The 18,824-nt window shown below is 40.4% G+C and overlaps 2 protein-coding genes across 2 annotated transcripts; both read left to right on the forward strand.

Annotated features, from left to right (window-relative positions):
• Positions 1-838: 838 nt before the first annotated feature.
• Positions 839-1,771, forward strand: Or10n1 (olfactory receptor family 10 subfamily N member 1). Its single transcript, NM_001000795.1, has one exon. The coding sequence runs from the start codon at positions 839-841 to the stop codon at positions 1,769-1,771; it is 933 nt and encodes a 310-aa protein (NP_001000795.1).
• A 5,150-nt stretch (positions 1,772-6,921) lies between these two features.
• On the forward strand, positions 6,922-7,866 carry Or10d4b (olfactory receptor family 10 subfamily D member 4B). The gene has a single exon (NM_001000466.1). The coding sequence runs from the start codon at positions 6,922-6,924 to the stop codon at positions 7,864-7,866; it is 945 nt and encodes a 314-aa protein (NP_001000466.1).
• The last annotated feature ends 10,958 nt before the right edge of the window (positions 7,867-18,824 follow it).

The raw sequence follows: 18,824 nt of genomic DNA on the forward strand, positions 1-18,824 counted from the left end.
GATGTTAAACATCACTCAATCAAACAATATGCAGTTGGTTAAAGATACATGTTTTTTTTTTTCTGTTTGAAACTAGTGGCTTGTTTTCTGAAGCAATCCTAACTTGGTGGGATAAATTTCATTTAGCTTGGTGTAGGTAATCAGGAAGGATTATCATACGTATACTTCACTAATCATAAAGTATTTCTAGCAAAATCCCTAATATTCAATTTTAACAACATCTGTTATGATTGGACATGTCTAATTAAACTAGCATTTAAATTTAATTGTCTTCTAAAACAATCTGTTAAATTTGTGTTTGTGTTTCTGTGCCCATGTGTGTGTGTGTGCGTGTGTGCGTGTGTGTGTCTGTGTGTGTGTGTGTGTGTGTGTGTGTGTGTGTGTGTGTTTTCCCATTGGAAGTATAAAGAGATGATAGGGATAGAGACGTTGACATTTTCCAGTTATAGAGAAATAATGGGCTAATTGGTTCACTCTCCTGTAATTCTCATAGACATGCTTTTTTCTTTCGTTAATCTTTGATTCATTAAGGCCATGTACTGCTTCCACTTTGCAGGGAATCCTTACCAAGGAGAATACCCTAACCAGGTATGTTTTATCTACATACACTCCTGCAGAATATCAATTGATAATCAAGCAATTTTTTTCCTTCGTGGTGTATCTAGTATTAAGTGCTGATTGGTATTGTTTCATAACCATGAACAGACCAAGATACTGACTTTAGAGTTTAGCACTAACATTGATTAGTATATTACTATTGAATTTATTATAATTACTTTGCTTTGCTATTTTCATGTTTAATTGACAGTTACTTCAACCAAGACCACCTCTGGAGATAATGAGGAATTACACACTACTCAATGAATTCATTCTCCTAGGAATACCCCAGACACAAGGACTGGAGACTCTACTCTTTGTGATGTTCCTATTCATATATTTCTTCACCTTGCTTGGAAATTCACTCATCTTTACGGCAATCATTTCTTCATCTACCCTTCACACACCTATGTATTTCTTCTTGGGACTTCTATCCATTTTTGACATGTTGTTCCCATCAGTAACATGTCCCAAGATGCTATTGTATCTTTCTGGTAGGAGCCCAGGAATCTCTTACAAAGGATGTGCTGCCCAGCTCTTCTTCTATCACCTTCTGGGTTCTACTGAAGGATGCCTCTATTCTGTGATGGCCTATGATCGTTATGTTGCAATCTGTCACCCACTGAGATACATGCTCATCATGAAACCTGGAGTGTGTGTGAGCTTGGTAATAATAGCTTGGTTAGTGGGCTGTCTTCACGCCACCATCTTGACCACTTTAACATTTCAATTAGTCTATTGTGCATCCAATCAAGTGGATTATTTCTTCTGTGACCTTCCTGCAGTTTTACCGCTGGCTTGTACTGACAACAAATTGGCCCAGAAGGTGGGTTCCATCAATGTTGGCTTTCTGGCTCTGATGCTTCTCTTCAGTGTTTGTGTCTCTTATGTACACATTGGGGTTGCCATTCTGAGAATCCGTTCAGCAGAGGGCAGGCAGAAAGCATTCTCCACTTGTAGTGCTCACCTCACTGCTATCCTCTGTGCCTATGGACCTGTAATCATCATTTACCTGCAGCGCACGCCAAATCCTCTGCTTGGGGCTGTGGTGCAGATATTAAATAATATTGTCTCACCCATGCTGAACTCTTTAATCTATTCTCTGAGGAATAAGGAAGTGAAGAGATCCTTGAGGAGAGTTTTCCAGAATATAATGTTTGGTGGTCAAAAATGAATTGTGGACTTAATAAGGGTATATAAGACTGTCTCTTAGCTTCTTTTTCCTGCAGCAGGCAGAACACATACCCTCAGCCAGACATTCATTAGTGAGAGACTTGAAATACTCAAACCTAAACAGGTTATCTCCATTAAATTCCTCCCCTCAGAGTTCAGGAAACCTGGAGGAAGAAGAGGCAGAAAGGGTGTTAGAGTCAGAAGGGACGGGCAACACCAGAGAAACAAGGGCTGCTAAATCAGTGTGAGCAAAAGTCATGTGAACTCACAGAGACTTAGGCAAATGGCCCACATGAGTCTATAACAGGTCGTATGCATGGACATTAGGGCTAATAGTTTCTTGTTTTCATGGGACTCCTAAATGTGTTAACCAGTGGGCCTCTGTTTTTTTGTGTCTTCTGTTGGGCTTCTTTCCTTGTGTTTATATGTTTCACCTAATTCTATAGTGTTTTATTGTATTAGATTTTATTTTATTTTATTATTTAAAAAATGACCTAACATTTTTTGCTACAATAAGATATTATACAGTCAAACAGTCTGCCCCAAATTACATTAATTTCCCTGTCAATTTAATTAAATTTGTCTTTTAGATTGCTTTGTTGTTTTGAGGAAATAGGAGTAGTTGTATTTTTGCACTCCTGGATATGAAGTCTTTAAAGAAAACAATTATCAAAACATGTAGAGATATTAAAGAACAACAAAACCTCAAAAAAAAACCCTCTCCATATACCTTGTCTCTTGGTATAAACCTTTAATTCCAATTTTTGAATAAATAAATAAATAAATAAATAAATAAATAAGCAGGAAATGAAATATCTGAACACATGTGGTGTGCCTATAACACTTTCTATGTTCTTCTGACTCTATAATCCCTGAGTCGTCCTAAGTAAATCCATAGCCAACTACAGAGGTAACTAGCTCTGAATTCCAATTAAGGAATCCAAGAGCATAGGAAGCAACAACAGAGATATTTCTGACTTCCACAATCCTCAACACAGACATATATCCTGGATGACGATTGGAGACAATTGTGAATCTATTCATACCTTCTCAATGTCAAATCAATCTCATTTCATCCTCCGCTTTACTTAGGAGAAGGTTAATCTGCTTTTCTGCCTACAAACATGTCAGTTCTCCTGTTTATGAAGAAGAACATGAGCTACTTATTAGGCATGGTATTGTCTGATCACTGTGATGCTCTCTCACAACTATCTTCTCCATACATGTGTGCATCTCTCCTGTGAAGTAAATTTACCTTCTCTGTGAAAGAGTTCTCAGTATTGGAAACTTCAAATAACAGGCACAAAATCACACATGAATGAAGATTATGGACCTGAAACACATATCTTAGTTGACTAAAAGAATCCTGTTCCCAATGGCTCACCCCTTCAGGACCTGACCTTCATGATCACTGTGTTGCTTTAACACACTCCATATTTTTTCCAGAGAGCTTTTGATATTACAAACTTCCTCAGGAACCAACTTAAAAGTGCTGTGAGCAGGTCTTGGATACACGCGAACCTCATTGCTGATTCAATTTTCATCCATGTGTGTTTTTCTTCCTCCTCTAGCAAGAGCAGTTAGAATCTGAACTCCTGCAACAATCTATTGATAATTAAACCTGGACTGGACCAAGTCCTGTGCCTTCCTTCTTGGTATTGTGCTAGCAGCTTGATGCTGACACAAGTTAGAATCATAGTTTTTCTTTGTCTGTGTGTCTGTCTCTCTGCCTGACTGTTTTCAGAGCATGACTCTTTAGAATTTCTTCCTAGTTTGGGCATTTTTTAAAATCAATTACTCCAAGACAAACTCATATCAGCTCTGAAAACCTTGGCCTATAAAATAAAGATATTTGGGGAAGAATAGCCTTTGGGATCCCCATGAAAATCTCCAATCTACAGTCATGGCTTTGGGAAGTTTCAATATCAATATCTCATTGCTGGCCATCTCCCAGGGAAGTGCTGTCCTGGTAGCCAAGTACCTTCTCCAGGACATAACCAGATTATCACTAAATCAGTCTATTTTCCTTTTCCAGCTGGGTGAATCTATCACTTTACTTCCAAGTTGTGCTAAAAAGTTTTCAGAGGACAGTCTCTTTAGTCTCCAAATATATCTATGACTGTTCCTGACCCAGAATGCCTGTCATAAATGTCAGGAAATGAACTCCTAATGTTTCAAGATGGCATAAAGAACAGTACTCTAAAGCTATGGAGCATGCACTGGGACAATGGGGGGAGGTCAGGGTTGAGAAATTCTAAGATTTGACTTATTTATTTTATTACATCTAGGAAGTGCATCCTACTAAGGTCACTATTGAATATCTTTCCCCTGAGCATTAATTTTTTAATGACACTAGTCCACCTTAAAATTAGAACAGATAGTTCAGGTGGTTCTCTCACCAAGCCTTGTTGTCTTACTTTACACATAATAAAACTGGAAAGGAAAATCATTTCTCATTAAAATTTTAAGATTCAGAAAAGCAATGAAGATGAATGTTTATTGCTGTTACAAACAAATTTTCCAGCTATTATTTTCATATTGATTTTGAATATACTACCTCACCCCATGCCGAAGGCAATGAAGATAATGCCAACCTCATCAGCTTTGATGCAGTTTCTGGATGAGCCCCAGGTGGGTCTTTTAAAAATGCCTTGCAAAAGATCAATTCTTCTGGAAGTGGTGCCAAGAGTATCTGATCTCTCCAGGTTCATCTGACTAAAATTTAACACCAGATTATGCTTCTGGAACTAGACACAATCCTTTCCATGTTCCTTATGTATGGTGGCCATACACTTAATCATAACCATGTCACCTGGATACTGGTCAAAGATTTTCTATCATAATCAGCCAAGCCCCAGGTTATAGACATAGTTCTAGTAAGACATAGGTGCTCCTATTCTTAAATCTCACTGCCCGACTTGGCCTGAGTGTTGCCTTCTTAAACACAAATCTTATAGCCAAGCAGTTCACCCATCTTACTCTTTAGGGGCAAACCTTCCCATCCACTGTGGAATCCCATAATTGTCATGTGTTAGCTTGTTCAAATGTTTCTCTCACAAATCCTCATTGTCATACTTCTAACAAAGCTGAAAATAAAAATCTTGTCCATTTTTTTCAAAAAGAAGAAGGTGTGTTTATGGTTACTACAATTTTCATCTTGAATTTTAAATTGTACATTTATCCTGGCTTCTAGATTCAGTTTAATACACATATTTCCATCATAATTATATCTAATCCCCGGTAATTTGTTATAGCAATGAAAACATGGATAAGGAGATCATTCAAATTATGACTGATCTCATAATTTGGCACTGTGCCTCACCAAGTTTCCCAGGCTGAACTTCCATATCATCTGTCACTCAGGCAAGCCTAAATTTGTGATTGTATTACCTAAAACTCCTAAGAAACTGAAAATAGAGCCCCTGACTTTCAGCCCCCACTATTAAATTCTTCGAGTATGTTGACTTCCTTTCCATTATTCACAGCATCCATGCTAATGCCTCTGCTGGGAAACTACTTTGACCTTCTCCTCCATGTCTGTTGATAAAACATTTTCTGAGACAGCATTTCTCCCACCTTCAGAGAACCTCATCTCAGCATATAGGTCAGTATGTGACAAGTAGGATTTCAGAATTATCAGATTTTATAACATTTAATAACAGGTTAAGTATCCAAGAGGTGTGCTTGAGGTTTCAAGTGAACATTTTGAATAACATAGTCCATAAAAGTGTTTAGAAAAGATATTCAAATGACGCCCCCCCACACTCACACACAACATAATCAAACCAGTGAGTTAATGAGATGTTTTCTCAGTAAGACTCCTTCCTCTTGGGATTAACACCCAATGGAAAATCATGATTTAAATCTCTGGTGTTGTGAACTATTGCAGTTCCTGGAAGTAAACAGGAACAGGGACATGAAGCACTTCCATGTATGGTACCCTACTAGAAAGTGATTCAAACCAAGAGGAATTCTCAATTCCCACTTACAGACTGAAGGAAGGTGGGCTCCTCCCTTCTGCTGCAGGTAAGAAGACAGCACTCGGGTTGGGGATTTAGCTCAGTGGTAGAGCGCTTGCCTAGCAAGCGCAAGGCCCTGGGTTCGGTCCCCAGCTCCGGAAAAAAAAAAAAAGACAGCACTCAACAGTGCGATTATCTTAGGCTTTCTGTGGCTCAGCTATGCCTTTCACTTTTATCTTAGTGTTATCTTAGCCACAGTATAGTGAGGTTTGGACATATCTCTGTATCTTTGTGTGCGTGTGTGTGTGTGTGTGTGTGTGTGTGTGTGTGTGTGTGTGTGTCAGAGAGAATGAAGAGATAATCATAATAGATAAAGCACTGCAATCATGCAAGAACTGTCTAGAAAGATATCAGTCACTATGTTATTCTCAATTTTCCTCCATACAAGCCACAGGATAATCCCACATACAATCACAAAATCTCATTTTTTCCAAAACGAAGAGAGCACACACGCATAATAAAGAGTAACAAAAATTTAATAAAGTCATTCAACCTCAAGTTTCAGTGAGGTTCATATTTGGAGAATCAAATTATAATGTATATCCATTGCTGTTGTAATTATGTTCTAAATACTGTAAGCTCTGACTCTCATTACCCTCCATGCAATAATCTGGATGCCAGTAAGACGGAAAGGATGATTCAATAAGTTCTAGGATACTTTCAGAGGTGCATATGGTGCACTCTGATTATCCTCATGCTCAAACCCTAGCTTTTTTTTATCCTTTTCCACCCCTGCCTCCCCAATAATCACTCCAGCTTCTTTACTTGAATTTTTTTTCATTCTAGAGTCACAATGAAACACCTAGAATGATGACATAGGATCCTTTCTATACGAAGGGGAAGAGACCACACTAGTCTGGGAAGTTATTTTCTGGGTTAGGTTGTGAAGGACATCACCTGCAACTTCCCTGGAAATTACCTTCATGGGGAGCATCATCTACAATTAGGAACCTAACTGAAGAAAAATATCCCATCAACAGGAAAGATAGCTCTGACTAGAACGTCTCAAGGTAAATATCAGTCTCCTTTTCTCTTCTACCCCTGTTATTTGAACTCCTCTAATCCACACCCATAATGAATGTCACTAGGGATTTCTTTCCACAGATGCCCAGGAGCTGATCCATCCATAAACATGACAAACAACACTATGGTGACAGAATTTACTTTGTTGGGCATCCCCGAGACAGAGGGCCTGGAGAGTGTCCTGCTCTTCCTGTTCTCAACATTGTATGCCTGTGCCTTGCTGGGAAACTTGCTCCTTCTTACTGCAGTCACCTCCTCCCCACGACTCCACACTCCTATGTACTTTTTCTTGAGCAATCTCTCCATTTATGATATGGGTTTCTGTTCCACTACATCTCCAAAGATGTTGTCATACCTCTCAGGATGGGGTGGAGGGATCTCTTTCCAGGGATGTGTTGTCCAACACTTCTTCTATCATTGTATCGGTTGCATATTGTGCTTCCTATACACGGTGATGGCCTATGACTGCTTTGTTGCCATATGCTTCCCTTTGAGATACACAATCATCATGAACCACAGAGTATGCTGTGCCTTGGCCACAGGGACCTGGATGAGTGGCTGTGTGCATTCCACTATCCTAACTTCCCTCACTTTCCAGTTGCCTTACTGTGGCCCCAGCAAAGTGGGCTATTATTTCTGTGACATGCCTGCAGTGTTACTGCTAGCCTGTGAAGACTCCTCTCTAGCACAGAGGGTAGGTTTCACAAACGTTGGTCTTTTATCTCTCATTTGTTTCTTTCTCATTGTTGTGTCCTACACTCGAATCGGGATCTCCATCTCAAAAATCCGCTCAACAGAAGGCAGGCAGAGAGCGTTCTCTACCTGCAGTGCCCACCTCACAGCCATCATGTGTGTCTATGGACCAGTCATTGTCATCTACCTGCAGCCCAATCCCAGCCCATTACTTAGTGCAATAATTCAGATTTTCAACAATCTTGTGACACCCACCATCAACCCATTGATCTACAGCCTGAGGAATAAGGATGTGAAAGCAGCCCTAAGGCATGTATTTCTTAAGAGATGTCTCAGCCTGGAAGTAAATGAAAACATCTAAATGTTTGCTTAACAAAATAGGAATTACTCTGCAAAATCTACTTACATCTACAACTTATTTCATAGGACCAATGGCATATCTAACTTCCACGGCATATTGCAATAAAGTGTACATTGCATCAATTTACCACTTTATTTACTCTTTGAAATACATATTTGTTTCATATTTCCCTACATTTTATAATGAAAAATAAAGGATAAAATCTCTTAGTAGATCCTGTATTGGTTTTTATTTTGTCTGTATTCTCTCCAAGCAACACCATTCCTCAAGTATTTCCTTGCCATTTGACTCTTCAAAGGAGCTAAGAGACTCATTTATTCTCTCAAATAGACTGTCTCAGAATTCTTTATTCAAAAAGGATCTGTAAATCTTTAAAGAAGGATCCGTGACTCAGATAGCATGCAGAGACCAAGAGTGTTTAATCTGCAGTAACAAGCAGCATGCAGAGGTCAACCATTCTTCCAAATGGAGACGAAAGACAAGGGCATGTAGTCCTTCTTGTAGGAACCAGGGAAAGTCTCTAGAAAGATTAGGTAATCTCTAATGTTATTGGTAGGGGGCAAAGTGATAACATTAATATAATTTTGGCTACTCTATTAGTTCTTCTATTTTAGAGTGTATGTTAGGTAATCTAAAATTTCATTGGTGGGTGTAAGGAAGATCAGAGGGGTCAGTTTGTGATTGGCTTGTGCTAGGTGGTCAGCGGTCTGCATTCCTATGCTATGACCATTTAGTTACAGGATGAAACAGGGCTGCCAGCACAGATGGCCCATCCTGTTTCTTCCCAATCTTGTCATTATCTCTAGGCTATTCTTTGGGAGGGGATTTTATGACCTTATTCCTGGGATTTATGGTCTGTTCCTGGAGCCTAGCTCCTTAAACTGTTGGCTTTCTTAAATCAGGTCTGGTGTTAAAATAGAGACCAATGTACAAGGGAAATAAGATTTATGTCATCCTTTCAGGTAAGTTTAGATTTCTACAAGAAACGGAGAAATTCAAACTAATATAAGTTATATTTAGGGAAGTTTTTCATATCACACAACTTTGCAAGATTTCAACATGGTTCTTGTGCACAACTTATGTGATTAGATATGTCTTGTGTGTGTGTGTGTGTGTGTGTGTGTGTTGTAATTTTATTCCTGTAAAGCATAAACCTGGATTATTCCTTATTATAAATAAATTTGGGTTTTGTAAATTTTCTCACATCAAACAAGAGGCCAATTAAATTGAAAATATTTATCCATTTAAGAACATGAATATTGGGGTTGGGGATTTAGCTCAGCGGTAGAGCGCTTGCCTAGCAAACGCAAGGCCCTGGGTTCGGTCCCCAGCTCCGAAAAAAAGAAAAAAAAAAAGAACATGAATATTAATTTAGGTATAATGGGTCTAAATCAGGTAGTTGTACATTTCCATAAGCAAAAATATGTATAAAGTATCCTCTATAACTCATTTACTATTCTTTATCTCTATGCTGCAAAATGCTAGAAAAATAAAATGGATACATTTTGTTTATAAAACCTAGTTAAAGTTTAAAGAATTTACTCTTCCTCTTCTAGTGTTTTTAGTTTTTCTTATTTTTTAAAACTATCTAGCAGTGATATGTTTTGTAATGCAGTGGAATGATGCAGCGGTGTGTGTGTGTGGGTGCATTAGCAGGAGCATGATGAGGCATCCCACCTGGGACACCAGTCATAAGACAGGTCTAGTATAAAACGAATTTTATTTGGGTCATGAGAAGGGGATGTGAAGGGAGTAGAGGAAGAGAAATAGAAGAGACAAAGAAAAACAGAGAGAGGAGAAAGAAGAGGCCACCCAGCAACACTTGGTTGCTAATGTTGTAAATCTTTAAAGAAATATTAAAATTACTATTTACCAAGGCAGCCAAACATATATATATATATATATATATATATATATATATATATATATATATACATATACATATATATATATATATATATATATAATAACTTGCCATAATTAAAAAGTATCTTTGGAGATCTTTTCTTTAGGTCAGGTTGTTCTCAAGCAAGACAGTACTGAAGCAGGGGCGTTCTGAAACAAAGATGGCAGTCGTGTACCCTCAATCAAAATGGCACTGAAAATGGCATGTGATAGAATGCCACATGTTACATCCTAGAATGGAATGGCATTTATTTACAGAACTGTGACTATGTGTCAACAAAGAGACAAATAGTTAGGCATATAAGGAGACAAACAGACATGTTTTGCCTGCAGGCAGGGTGTTATGTGCATGGGAGGCCGTCTCTCTCTGCCATGGTAGGCAGGGTGTTATGTGCATGGGAGGCCATCTCTCTCTGCCATGGTAGGTGTGAGGAGCTGTCCTCACAGAGATGTAAAGAGCTGTCCGAGGAGCTGTCCTCACATATGTGAGGAGCTGTCCTCACAAACTCCATTACAAGATGGCACCGGCATCCGGCAGAACGCACCTAGTAAAAAGGGCAATATGCAGGCACCTGGCAACTTCCCTACTCAAAGGGACACGTACGTTTTGGTACGTCATCTGGCATAATTGGCAGCGACCAGTCAGAGAGTGACACGTCCTAGGCGAGGATAGTTTCCTATATAAGGGACGGTGATTCCTCACTCGGCGTCTCCGCATTGTAAGCTTATGCTCTCCCTCTCAAGACGCATTAAAGCTTTTCTGCAGTAGGATCCTGTGTGTGCCGCGTCGTTCCTGCTGGCGAGACGTAGCGCAGGACATCTGGTGCCAAAAACCCGGGAAAGAACTCGCCATCGTCAGCACCTTTGGAGATCCCTTGGCGACAAGGAGGATTCAGAACTGCAGGTAGATACGTTCGGAGAGGCAGCCCTCTCTTGGACTTTGGTCTGGGGTTGTCACCTCCTTGGGAAGGATTTGTTGAGGCTATAGTATTTGTCCTGGGAGCCACCCTACTCTTTATGTTCTGTTTTCACCATTTTCGCTGTTAAAAGGACGATCACAGCAGCTGAAGGCGCGTCTCAGTCTCTTGTATATAAGTGAGCTTCGCGCAGCTCCCTTTTACCTTCGATTTTGACTGTTGAGGAGCAAGGACGCGATAAGGCCGACGTAGATAAGCGGCACCGTCCGGGGAGGCGCGTGTAAGACTCCCGTACATAAGAGAGCAGCGTGTCCGTCTCTACCCTTTCACCTCACGCCTTGTCAGACGGACGTAGATAAGCCGCCGGCGTTCCTGGCCCATCATGGGATCCTCACAGTCTGTTGTCACGGCCTTGGAAACAGTGTTAAAGCAGAGGGACATCAAAATTGGAGGAGGAACACTTAAAAACTTTGTGAAGGAGGTGGAGAGGGTGGCACCTTGGCTTGCCTGTTCAGGCTCGTTTACGATTGCCTCATGGAACAAACTTGGAAAAGACCTTGACAGAAAATTGGCGGAAGAGGATCTGCGCCTAGGGACCAAAGCTATATGGAGCTGGTTAAGAATTGTTTAAAGGATGAAACGTGTAAGGCAGCAGTAGTAGAAGGACAGGCCACTCTCGAGGTAGTCCAGGAAAGTCTGTCAGAAACCGAACGTAGTGAGAGGTTGGGCGCGCGCAAGAAAAAAGACGTCCTAAGAAAGAAAAAGTGCCCTCCCGGTAAGTCCGCAGACAAGGGAGCGTTGAAATTTTCAGATTCCAGCACTTCCTCCTCTACACATAAACCAGGAGGGGGAGCCAGCCTATACCCTGTGAAAGAGCTAGAAGCGCTGAACCTCGACAGTTCTGAAAGCTCTGAAAATAAAACCTTAGACTCAGAGGAGGAGGCCGAGCTAGTGCTGTTAGTATTCTTGAAACCGCCGGTATAATTAAAACCACTAGTAAGGTGGCAGATATTTTCTGAAAAATCCAAATTATCCTATTAAATAGAAGATTCCCTGTATACATTACTCATATACGGGCCCATTCTGGACTCCCTGGCCCAATGAGTTCAGAGAATGATTTGGCTGACAAAGCCACAAAAATGATAGCTGTGGCGCTGGCCTCTCCTTTAGAGGCCGCTAAAGTCTTTCATGGCAATTTCCATGTCACCTCAGAAACTTTACGCCACCACTTCTCTATAACTAGAAAAGAGGCACGTGATATAGTCACCCAATGCCAACAGTGCTGCCAGTTCCTCCCAGTTCCTCACATCGGGGTCAACCCGAGAGGAATACAGCCATTGCAATCTGGCAAATGGATGTTACTCATAATTCTACTTTTGGAAAATTACAGTATGTGCATGTATCTATAGACACATGTTCTGGCATTCTACATGCCACCCCACTTACAGGAGAAAAAACAACACACGTCATTCAGCACTGCCTTGAAGCATGGAGTGCTTGGGGAAAGCCAAAATGTGTAAAAACTGACAATGGCCTCGCCTACACATCTCAAAAATTCCATCAGTTTTGTGCTCAGATGCAGGTTACCCACCTGACGGGCCTGCCCTACAACCCTCAAGGACAGGGAATCATAGAGCGTGCTCATCGGACGCTCAAATCATATTTAATAAAACAAAGAAGGGGAATTATGATAGAACTCCCCCCAACACCCCGAGTGGCCACTGCTCTGGCCCTTTTTACCTTAAAATTTTTAAATCTTGATGAAGCTGGACAAACAGCGGCTGAGCGACATTGCTCAGAGCCCAAGAGGACAAAAGAATTAGTCAAATGGAAGGATGTATTAACAAATGAATGGAAAGGCCCGGATCCTGTTTTAATAAGATCCAGGGGAGCTGTCTGTGTTTTTCCACAGGACAATGAAAATCCCATATGGATCCCAGGACGACTTACTAGGAGCATCACAGCAAGTGATCAAGAAGGGACTGGGACTCCTGCACCTCCTCACTCTTCTTCCAAAATTCTACCCAACTGGACCTGTCTTTGACGGAGGGATTGTCGTCCTGGATCACCTCAGCAGTCTCTTATTTCAAGGAATGGGTGGAGTGGGACTTTTTGGAGTGATCCTCTGCTGTGGATTAGTGTTACTCCTCTGGTTGCTTTGCAAATTGAGATCTCAAACAAGAAAGGACAAAGTAGTGATCGCCCAGGCGCTTGTAGCCCTTGAACAAGGAGCGTCAGCCGATATCTGGTTGACCATGCTCAAGCAACAGATCGCCGGCTGGACAGCCCTTGCACTCCTAGAACCTCGGTTCATTGCACAGGATTAGAGTGTCCGGCTTGAGCAGCCCATGAGGGGTGACGAGCTTAGCATCGCACAGGGAAGTTCTACCAAATACGCTCCCTGGAAGGCATGTCATATTACATGAGGGTTTCTGCCCCAGTTTTCCCTCCCTCGAAAAATGGCAGTGCGACGGGTCGGGAGTGCCCTGGGTCCCAACAACAGCCTAAGGGTATCTCTCTTGTACAGGTTCGCCAACTTTGTACAAGGATATGACCTCTGTCTTCTCCCTCCTATATCTGGGTGTCCTGTTTGCTTAAAAAAACATGAAAGGGGGAGATGTGAGGAGCTGTCCGAGGAGCTGTCCTCACAGAGATGTGAGGAGCTGTCCGAGGAGCTGTCCTCACAAACTCCATTACAAGATGGCAACGGCATCCGGCAGAACGCACCTAGTAAAAAGGGCAATACGCAGGTGCCTGGTAACTTCCCTACTCAAAGGGACACGTACGTTTTGGTACGTCATCTGGCATAATTGGCAGCGACCAGTCAGAGAGTGACACGTCCTAGGCGAGGATAGTTTCCTATATAAGGGACGGTTATTCCTCACTCGGCGTCTCCGCATTGTAAGCTTATGCTCTCCCTCTCAAGACGCATTAAAGCTTTTCTGCAGTAGGATCCTGTGTGTGCCGCGTCGTTCCTGCTGGCGAGATGTAGCGCGGGACAGGTAGGCAGGGTGTTATGTGCATGGGAGGCCGTCTCTCTCTGCCATGGTAGGCAGGGTGTTATGTGCATGTGAGGAGGTCTCTCTCTGCCATGGTAGGCAGGGTGTTATGTGCATGTGAGGCCATCTCTCTGTACCATGGTAGGCAGTCTCTGCTACCAAGAGAGTCCCTAGTGGTACAGTGGGTCTGGTGCATCCTCCCCGCAAGAAGACAGCCCTATGACAGGCCTAGTATAAAATGTTTATTTGGGACATGAGAAAGGAGGTGTGAAGGGGGTAGAGGCAGAAAAAGAGAAAGGACAGAGAAGGACAGAGAGAAAGAGAGGAGAGAAAGGAATGGAAGAGGCCATCCAGGAATATGTTGGGGTAGAGAGAGAGATAGGAGAAGAGGACAATGTGGGAGGAATAAGACAGAGAGAGAAAGAGAATCCAGAGTCCTTTTAAAGCAAGCCATGTTCATACCTGGCTGTTGCTAGGTAACTGTCAGGCAGAACCTAGAAGAAATCATACAGACAGATTTAGAGATCTTCTTAAATGGTGTAAGAGGTGGAAAAATTATAGGGAAGAAAGAAGGAAGGAAATATAAGGCTATAATGCAAAAACAAAATAATAGTGCATAATGGAAGGATTGGTGTGTGTGTTTTCTATTAAGTTTCTATCTCATGGGCAAGTGAAGACTTCTTCTACAAGTGAAATTATTAATCACCCCTACTAATTTTGGCTAGCTCTGTTGGAAAATATTGAAAGCACTCAAAGACAGTGCATTCCAGTAGCCAGGATGCTGTGATGTGCTGCATAGGAACCTCTAAGATCAGATACTCTAGCACAGAAACAGTCAGCTATTCCTGCAAGAAATCATGAAGACATTAATTTAACAAAAGAAACCTTACGTCCTCTCAGACAGCCACAATTAATTTGAAATATTAAACATACTAATGTTAAAGAATAAAAAGCAACCCACAGTTTTATAGCCCATTCTATATTCAGCATAGACCCTGAAAGGAGAGTAACCACCCATTTCATCAGGAGGTTATAGTTGCAAACAATCTGTTTCCCAGGAGCCGCCACAGTCATTCCTGTCTAACACTCACCCTTTACTTTCTGCACTTGTCTTCTAGACAGAAAGTCAAAGGAACATTCTTACAACCTTGCCTCTTCTGTTCATTCTCCATTTTGTGTGTGTGTGTGTGTGTGTGTGTGTGTGTGTGAAAGAAAGAGAGAGAGAGAGAGAGAGAGAGAGAGAGAGAGAGAGAGAGAGAGAGAGACCATGTATGCCACAGTAACAGCAAACAACTTGTGTTGTGTTTGGTTCTTTCCTTCCACCATGTGTATACATGCTATTAATAATAGGTCACCACACATGGCAGAAAGCTGGGTGGGAGTGCGTCTTCTAATATTTAATGTACACACACACACACACACACACACACACACACACACACACTGTTGGAAGGGCAGGATTTATGCATCTATAACTAGTCATTTTACAGCAAAAGTCAGTAATACCAAAAATTAAAATCAAAAGTTACAATAAAATGTCTCTTCAAATTGTATGTTAAAGTTTCTCTATAATTCATAGCAAATTTTATTCCTAGCTACACACACACACACACACACACACACACACACACACACACACACACACTCACACAGTCATGTTAAACTCTAGCCATTATGTCATCTTTGAGGTCATTTGTTCATCAATGGTAGACTTATTTATTATTTGTTTAATGTGTTATCTGAAAAATTATTTGCCCATTAAATATGATCTTTTCTGAAACTAAGGGTATTTTGTGATTATTTTAATAGTCTGTTGAACATAATGTTGCCCTGAATCATTGACATATGCTTCTCAACCAGAGTTGAAAACATCCTGTAATAGGAGTCTAGTGAACCTGGAATATTACAGATCAAAGGTAAAGTTAATACTATAATCCCTCACAATTTAGCTGTGCCTACCTTACATGTACAGAGAACATTTAGTGTACCTTTAAGCTTAAGAAGATCATCCAGTGCAGTATATTTATAATTAATTGCTAATAGCTCATGTATGCTCTTTGATGGTCATATTTTACTCATGATTACCATAATGACATGATATTTTAAAATGCTGGTGACACAGTACAGCATGTAAGATTGGCTACTCACTGTATTTATTTCATGACTGAGGGCTCAAGGCATTCGATTGCCTTATATTCAGAAAGAGCATCACATTGTATCTCTCTACCTTGTAAGAAGATCTAAATTCTGACTTTGAAGTGTAGTTTCTATTGATTATGTACCAGTTGTCCCATCATCATGAGAGCAAACAGGCTAAGTCAAGCAATAGTGAGTGGGTACCATGTACAGTATTGTTACCGAATAATGAAGTTCCAACTTAAGCAATCAGGCTTTACTTACTACGTGGGTTTCTACTAAGGACTGCCTTTCTCCTTAAGGGCTCACCTCCATTCTTTCTATTAATACAACATTCTAAAATGTTTAAAGAAGTTGACTCCAATCACACTGAGCTGTTGGTCTGGGTTATGAGAGGAAGTGGTTACAAGAGGAAAGGGAACATCTCTTGGATCAGATAGCTTTCATTTTCCCTCCCAAAACTAGGATGCTAACTATAATGGTGTATGTCAGTCCTATGACTTAAGACTGATTCATCTGTTTGGAAAGATGAGAATAGGATAGAAAAAATGGATGGCATATGAGAAGTAATAATGGGAGAGAAAAATGCTTTTGGCTTCTCATCATGAAATATTCATGGAGTTAATCGAATCAAAAACAAATTTTGTTTAACTTGGCTGGTACAAATTAGGGAGAAATACTAGGTAAAATTCTATATAATAATATGAGTTAACTGAATAAAGCAGTGTTTAAATTTTAAGTACATAGTAGGCAAAGGACACAATCAGGTTTGATTACAGAAATGATCACCACAGTCTCCAATGCAGACGATTCAGGGTTCCTGGACCTAATGCTGAGCATTGAGTGCAGAGCTGTTCCAGAATGAGTAGGTTCATATCTTAGCTACTGAAAGATTGTTAATTCTCATCCATCTGACTCTATGTAGTGTTAAACAATCCTTAGTATGAGCCACTAATGACTGCAGTCTCACCAACATGAATATGACAAGGTTGTACAGCTCACAAGATTCTAAAGTCTTCATGCATCACTAGCAAGCTCTTCAGGTCCTGTTCCTCCTGTGACTATCTTGCTGATCTAGGTTCTGTAGTAATACGAAAATGATCAGTTGCTCAGAATTCTCAGAGGCCTAATTCAAGGATCCCATCATGCAACTCTGGTCTTATCTATGTTCGTAGGAAACCTGCATTACATTTCTTATCTATGATCAAAGCAACTGACAGAAAGAATTAAGAAGGGAGTGCAGTTTGTTTTAGCTTGTAGTTACACAGTCTGCTCATGGTAACTTGATTCAGTGTATCTAGGCCCATAAGATAACATGTAGGTAAATCATGTTGCCAGGAATATGTAGTAAAAGTATTCACTTCATGATTAGCAAAGCACAGAGGCAGACAAAGGCAAGACTTGTGACAAGATGGAAGCCAAAATCATAGTGTGTCAAACTACTTCCTCAAGATATCTTGCTTCCATCGTAAGTAAAAGTGTTAACGTAAGTGGCCAGATATTCCATAAAACCCCTTGTTGCTCAATATCTTATACCTATCTAATAATTCTCACCCCTCTGTTTTCTTTGTTTATTATTCTTTTCAGATTTTTATTCATAATATACTCTTCTCTCATACGGTACATACTGACTTCAGTTTTCTTTGCATTCCTACAGGCCCTCAGCTTCCAGTTTCCATTTTGTTCAACAGTTCAATCCCCAGCCAACATCTGTGTCTGTACTTCAGAAAGTGAACCCCTATAAAGCCAAGGGGCAGCGTTCCAATGTACAGTAGCACAAGGCAAATATCCCAATTCCTAAATGAAGAAATAGGAGAACACAAAGGAATGATTTGACTGAAGCAAGACTGAACCCCAGAACGGCAACACTAACTCCTGCAGTTTTACGCCTAGTATCCAGACAACACAATGATTTTATTTGAGTTCTAATGAGCTTAGACAGCACTGGGAATTTGATCTTGCCATTTGTGGACCACATAGCTTCTTTTTAAGCTGGCTTCACTAGTTCCTCCTACTTTTTTGAGAAATGTTCCATATTCTTAACTTATCTAACATCCAGAGATTTCCACTGCTGCTTAGCTTTGACCATCAGAGTTTTGTGTGTCACCCTCTCATGGACTGCCTGCAAACTGAAACCCATTGCTTGGCCTCAGTGACATCCTTTGAAGTCTGGTCAAAAGCCTCCATGTCTGTTTAACCTTTGCAATTTGCATGCCAGCAAATTCACTTAGGTTTTAAGAAACAGGCAACTGCCAATTGCCTACTGATTTTTGGTACAAGTCTTTTGGACAAAAGCTGTGTAGTGTGTAACCTAATGGTGCCCAGTCAGGTTTAGAGTAAATAATCTCTATGTAAGGATATTTGAGAATGGGAAAACACAAAGCCATATGCACTGATGACCTAGCTGCTAACGTGCTTCCACTTCCTTATGAGACTATATAACTGAACGTTATTCATAATTCATAAACCAATGAAGCAAACCTCCAAGGGAATAGAAGCTAATAGTTGACATATATATTAGATGCTGAATAATTCAAAACAGTTATTGATTCTATGTTCTATAGCTAGGATCTAGCAAACACAAGTGCTACAAAATTAACATGAATACTTAACAAAGACATAATGGGCTCTATAGTTTTTTGTCTGTTCTTATCTGGTTACTATATGGGGACGTTTTGGGGGATCTGTTTTTTTGTTATTGTTGTTTTTGTTTTTGGATTTTTTTGTTTTCCATCAGATTTTTGTTTTTGTTTGAGAAAAAACTTAAAGTTGAGGAAAGGGAAAATGAAAGTACTGGGCAGAGAGAAAGAATGTGACCAAAGTATATGTGAATTCAAAAATAGTTTAACTAATAAAATGGAAAACAGCACAAATGTATACCAAAAGGAATAAAGGACCAATAAGAACACCCAGATACTACGATGGCATTGTTTAAATTTATGACTGATTCCAAAACAAGAAAAACAGAGTATTTGAACTTCTCTCTTCATGAGAGAATGAA

This window comes from Rattus norvegicus, chromosome 8 (assembly GCF_021556685.1).
Source record: "Rattus norvegicus strain SHRSP/BbbUtx chromosome 8, alternate assembly SHRSP_T2T, whole genome shotgun sequence".
In the NCBI taxonomy this organism is placed as follows: Eukaryota; Metazoa; Chordata; class Mammalia; order Rodentia; family Muridae; genus Rattus; species Rattus norvegicus.